The sequence below is a fragment of the Engraulis encrasicolus genome, unplaced genomic scaffold (assembly GCF_034702125.1).
Source record: "Engraulis encrasicolus isolate BLACKSEA-1 unplaced genomic scaffold, IST_EnEncr_1.0 scaffold_1143_np1212, whole genome shotgun sequence".
Lineage (NCBI taxonomy): Eukaryota > Metazoa > Chordata > Actinopteri > Clupeiformes > Engraulidae > Engraulis > Engraulis encrasicolus.
This window is the reverse complement of record NW_026944618.1, coordinates 7,501-13,281: the sequence shown is the minus strand read 5'-3', so window position 1 is coordinate 13,281 and position 5,781 is coordinate 7,501. Positions and strand designations below refer to the sequence as shown.

Below are 5,781 nucleotides of genomic sequence, written 5' to 3'. Positions count from 1 at the left end.
CCAACACACACACACACACACACACACACACACACACACACACACACACACACACACACACACACACACACACACACACACACACACTAGCCTCCTCCACCTGTGTTCTAGGTGTATAACTAATATAGCTTATATTAGCTTATAACTAGGGTCAGTTGAATAATGTTATCACAGCTAATCTCTGATGTCTCACTTCTGGATACATCTCTCTACGCGACGCAAGTTCTGGATGTCACCGGGGCAGTTGCAGACGCCATGGCTGAAGTGAACGCTGAGCAAGGCACCTAACCCCACACTGCTCCAGGGACTGTAACCAATACCCTGTACCAAGGCACCTAACCCCACACTGCTCCAGGGACTGTAACCAGTACCCTGTACCAAGGCACCTAACCCCACACTGCTCCAGGGACTGTAACCAATACCCTGTACCAAGGCACCTAACCCCACACTGCTCCAGGGACTGTAACTAATACCCTGTACCAAGGCACCTAACCCCACACTGCTCCAGGGACTATAACTAATACCCCGTACCAGGGCACCTAACCCTACACTGATCAAGGGTAAGTAACCAATACCCTACATTGTCTGTAAAGTGATAAATGCGTCAGCTAAGTGTGTAATGTAATCTAATGTAATGTAAGTTGTCCTCACCACAAAGTTGTTTGTCGCCGCGGTGTTGTGGTACCAGGCGACTCCCAATCTCGCATCCACTCACGGAAGGAGCCTGAGCTGGCGGCGCGTCTCACAGTTTGGATCTGTGTCGGTAATCCTCTGATCTCGGTCCTGATCCCGTGATCCCGAACAGCTTCAGACCCACACGGAGCTCAAACTAATTAGCCCTCGCGAGGCGACTGTTCCAGCCAGCGGCGAAGCCAAACATCAGGCGGAAGAGTGTCGCGTCATCCAGCAAAAGACGCAGCTAGTCTGCCCGCTGGTCGCCTGTGTCCGGGTCTCCGGTAATCTGGAGTATTATTTGGCTATCTTGGTAATCTTGAAGCTCAGGGACGTCCTGGCGACTTGTTCTTTTCCGTTTGTGTATGTGTGGCAGCTGCTTCGGTGGCGACTAGACTACGGGACTTCCTCTTTCAGACGCTCGAGGAGCTCGCATACATGGCGCGCGCTGCCAACCGTGCTGACGTCACTACACGGAACTGGTCTCGCCTGCACGGGCTTGGCTCGTGGCTGCCTCCGGGTGTCATTGTTTGTTTTCTGATCTTATTATACTGTAATAATAGTCTCATAATAATACGGCCGCATTTGCACAAAGCATGACAAGGACACGTTGTTGTCAGAGTTGGTATGATCATGTGAATGACCTTGCAGGCAGTCTCTTATCAGAGCCTCTTTAGGCCTACATCGCTGTATTTTAATGTTTGGGTTTTTCTACTACTCTTTTTACTACTTCATCTTCACCTTGAACATTCTTCTGCGATTAAACAAAAGAGTAAGATAAAACACAGAGGCTGCCTGCACGGCTGGACATTATTTCTCCCTTTTCCACTTAACGTTTTACTGTGTGTATTAAAGTTGTAATAAGCATAGGCATAGCACGCTACATTATATGCACATATAATATATTAAAGTATTGTTATAAATGTAGCCTAAATGTCTCGTCTCCGTGATGTTTACATTTCCAGCCACCACAAAACTTCCCATCATGCTCAGCGCGACTGAGGTTGTCATGACAACGGCAAACTAACGTTGTCATCAGAGAGAATCGTCAGTGCTTTGCATGCGACCAAGATAAATTATTTTTTGTATTTATTTTAATACCTATTATCTTTTGAATAATGTCAGACGCCGGGTCCGTGGATTTTGACGATGAACAGGGGTACCTTGGTGTAAGTATAGTAAAGTTGGTGTAGTAAGTATTTATATAGCCTATTTATTAGGGTGACTACAAACTAACCGACATGATGTGATGTTGACAGTAATCTCAGTTTCAATGCTCATAACGTAACGTAAAGTAAATCTGCTTTTTGGCAACTTGGGAACAAAGCTAAGATTAAAGAGTATGTATCCAAACAGGACATGGTAAAAGTTATCCATGCTTGTATGACTTTAGAGTTGCCTATTGCTGAAATGCCTTAGGCTGCTTCTGCCCCAAAAGTCACTCAGGCAGCAACTAATCCAAAATGCTGCTGAATTCTGACCAATACAAAGAAAAGAGATCATATCACCCCAGTACTTAGGTCATTACACTGACTGCCATTGAGAATTAGAATTTAATTCAAATCTCTTCTGGTAGTAGTCGCTAAATGTGTGTGTCTGTGAGTGTGTTCTGGATGGTTTTTGCATTACTCCAAAATGTCGTTTGAAACCATGCATTATGTTTGGGAGTGAATGCAGGTTGTTATAAAGTTTTTCTTGATTGCTTACACACAATTTCTGATACTTCACACACACAATTCTCAGAGCATCTCACCCATTTCCCAACTCCCCTAACCAATGTCACTGAACACTAAGCACAATTCCTTCTTTACACTCACATTTCAGTTTTAAAACACAATCTTTTCAGACCCCTACACACAATTCTCTGAATTACACACAATTTTCATGAAGAAAACCCTGGTTGTCGCATTGAACACACTGCCATTCAAAATACTAAAATCAACTACCCTACTATGTTCACTTCCTCATCACATGGGTAAACTCTCTTCATACCGGTTTACAATCTGAAATCATCACCCCATAAGGACACACACTGCATGTGATATTGATGAAAGTGACGAGTGAAGGATAGCAGTGGGGAGGGAAAACACATTTGTTTAGTTTTTGAACTCCAAAATATGTTATACAAGAGATAACTTTCATGTGGGTTGCCCAATACTTTACAATGAATTAGTGCAGTTTTTTAAATGTGAGAAAAATATGTAAAATATACACACATCTGTGAACTCCGAGTCTAAAAACAATATTTCAGTATTTTACTACAGAAAAATACCCTCTTCAGTAAGTAGAACACTGAAGAAAATAAGTTTCTACTGTGTGTCAAGTTGAGTATAGAGTTTTACCTTGTGCATATTAGTGTTCGATGGTTCACATAAGAGTGTATTAAAATGACTGCTTGTTTTCAAAAAAGTGGTATCGGTGCATCCCTAATAATATGTGTGTTGTGAAGTATGGAGTATGAAATGTGATGAAATGTGATGAATATGTTGCAGGAGTATGAAATGTGATGAAATGTGTTTTATGTGTTTTATGTGATGCAGGAGTATGAAATGTGTTGAGATGTGATGACATGTGTTTAATGTGTTGCAGGAGTATGAAATGTGATGAAATGTGTTTTATGTGATGCAAGAGTATGAAATGTGATGAAATGTGATGAATATGTTGCAGGAGTACGAGGGGGAGCGTAACGAGGTGGGAGAGCGGCACGGAGTCGGGAGAGCCGTCCTGCCCAACGGAGACACGTACCAGGGAAACTACGAGAACGGCAAGAGATCGGGACAGGTAATAACCAATAACCATAACCAAACCCAAACCATAACCCTCACCATCCTCTATAACCCTCACCATCCTATACTACGAGAACGGCAAGAGATCGGGACAGGTAATAACCCAGAACCTATAGGTCTCGCCATCCTAACTAACCCATAACCCATGGACAGGTAATAACCCATAACCTATAACCCTCACCATCCTAACTAACCCATAACCCATGGACAGGTAATAACCCATAACCTATAACCCTCACCATCCTAACTAAACCATAACCTATGGACAGGTAATAACCCAGAACCTATAGGCCTCGCCATCCTAACTAACCCATAACCCATGGACAGGTAATAACCCAGAACCTATAGGCCTCGCCATCCTAACTAACCCATAACCCATGGACAGGCAATAAACCATAACCATAACCAAACCATAACCATAGCCCTCACCTAGGAATGTTTACCGGTAACCGGTTAACCGATAGTCGACCAGATCAACGATAACCGGTTAAAATTTTCTACCACCGGTTAACCGGTTGTGATAATAATAATAATTATAATAATAATTTCCTCCCAAAAAGCCCCAAAGAACTATAATTTTGAGGTTTTAGTACAATAATTCAGCATTTTCCATCTGGCAACGTTGTATAATTTAAGATTACCGGTTAACCGGTGAACCACCGGTTAATGAGTCTCAGTAACCGGTTAAGATATTTTTTAATTTTCGCCATCCCTACCCTCACCATCCTATAATATAGGCCATAACCCTCACCATCCTATAGCCTGATCTGGTAGAGTAGAGTAGAGTAGAGTAGAGTAGTTACCCAGGCTCCGCCCTCGTAGTGACACAACACCTTGAAGAAATTTGGAAGTCATTATAATCAGGCTAAAGTAGATCATTCACTATCTCTTCTCTTATCCTCTCCTCTCCTCTCCTCTCTTCTCTTATCCTCTCCTCTTCTCCCTTCTCTCCTCTCCTTTCCTCTCCTCTCCTCTCCTCTCCTCCCCTCCTCTTCTCTTTTCTTCTCTTCTCTTTTCTTTTCTCCTCTCCTCTCCTCTCCTCTCCTCTCCTCTCCTCTCCTCCCATCTCTTCTCCTCTCCTCTCCTCCCCTCTCCTCTCCTCCCCTCCCCTCCTCTTCTCTTCTCATCTCTACTCTCCTCTCCGCTCCTCTCCTCTCCTCCCCTCTCTCCTCTCCTCTCCTCTCCTCTCCCCTCCTCTCCTCTCCTCTTCTCTTCTCTCCTCTCCTCTTCTCTTCTCTCCTCTCCTCTCCTCTCCTCCCCTCTCCTCTCCCCTCCTCTCCCCTCTCTCCTCTCCTGTCCTCTCTCATCTCCTCCTCTCTTCTCCTTCTCTACTCTCCTCTTCTTGCCTCTCTTCTCCTCTCTACTCCTCTCTTCTCCTCTCCTCTCCTCTCCTCTCCTCTCCTCTCCTCTTCGCTCCTCTCCTCTCCTCTCCTTTCCTCTCCTCTCCTCTCGTCTCCCTCTATCCCCTCTCCTCTCCTCTCCTCTCCTCTCCTCTCCTCTCCTCTCCTCTCCTCTCCCCTGGCTCTCTCCTCTCCTCTTCTCTCCTCTCTCCTCCTCTCCTCTCCTCTCCTCTATCCCCCTCTCCTCTCCTCTCCTCTCCTCTCCTCTCCTCTCCTCTCCTCTATCACCCTCTCCTCTCCTCTATCCCCCTCTTCTCTCCTCTCCTCTATCCCCCTCTCCTCTCCTCTCCTCTTGTCTCCTCTATCCCCCTCTCCTCTCCTCTCCTCTCTCCTCCTCTCCTCTCGTCTCCTCTATCCCCCTCTCCTCTCCTCTCCTCTCCTCTCCTCTATCCCCCTCTTCTCTCCTCTCTCCTCTCCTCTCCTCCACTCCTCTTCTCTCCTCTATCCCCCTCTCCTCTCCTCTTCTCTCCTCCTCTCCTCTCCTCTCCGCTCCTCTCCTCTCCTCTCCTCTATCCCCCTCTTCTCTCCTCTCCTCTTCTCTCCTTCTCTCCTCTCCTCTCCTCTCCTCTACACTCTTCTCTATTCTTTTCTCCTCTCTCCTCTCCTCTCGTCTCCTCCTCTCCTCTCCTCCTCCTCATCTCTCCTCCTCTCCCTCTTCCTCTTCCTCTCCTCTCCTCTCCTCCTCTCCTCTCTCATCTCCTCTCCTCTACTCCTCTATCCCCCTCTCCTCTCCTCCTCCTCTCTTCACCCCTCTCTCCTCTCCTCTCCTCTCCTCTCCTCTCCTCTCCTCTCCTCTATCCCCCTCTCCTCTCCTCTCCTCTCCTCAGGGTACCTACCGCTTCAAGAATGGCGCTCGCTACATCGGAGAGTACAACCAAAACCTGAAGCACGGCCACGGAGTCTTCTACTACCCCGATGGATCC

The 5,781-nt window shown here is 46.2% G+C and overlaps 1 protein-coding gene across 1 annotated transcript in view; it reads left to right on the top strand.

Annotated features, from left to right (window-relative positions):
- Nucleotides 1-1,692: 1,692 nt before the first annotated feature.
- The window catches only part of rsph1 (radial spoke head component 1), a gene marked incomplete at its 3' end in the record, with an annotated part of 10,719 nt that continues 6,630 nt past the window's right edge, over nt 1,693-5,781 (top strand). The window contains exons 1-3 of the mRNA XM_063192408.1: nt 1,693-1,841; nt 3,340-3,453; nt 5,686-5,781. The exon at nt 5,686-5,781 is cut by the window's right edge and continues 10 nt beyond it. Of these exons, the coding sequence (XP_063048478.1) occupies nt 1,791-1,841; nt 3,340-3,453; nt 5,686-5,781 (261 nt within the window). The remainder of the gene's footprint in view (nt 1,842-3,339; nt 3,454-5,685) is intronic.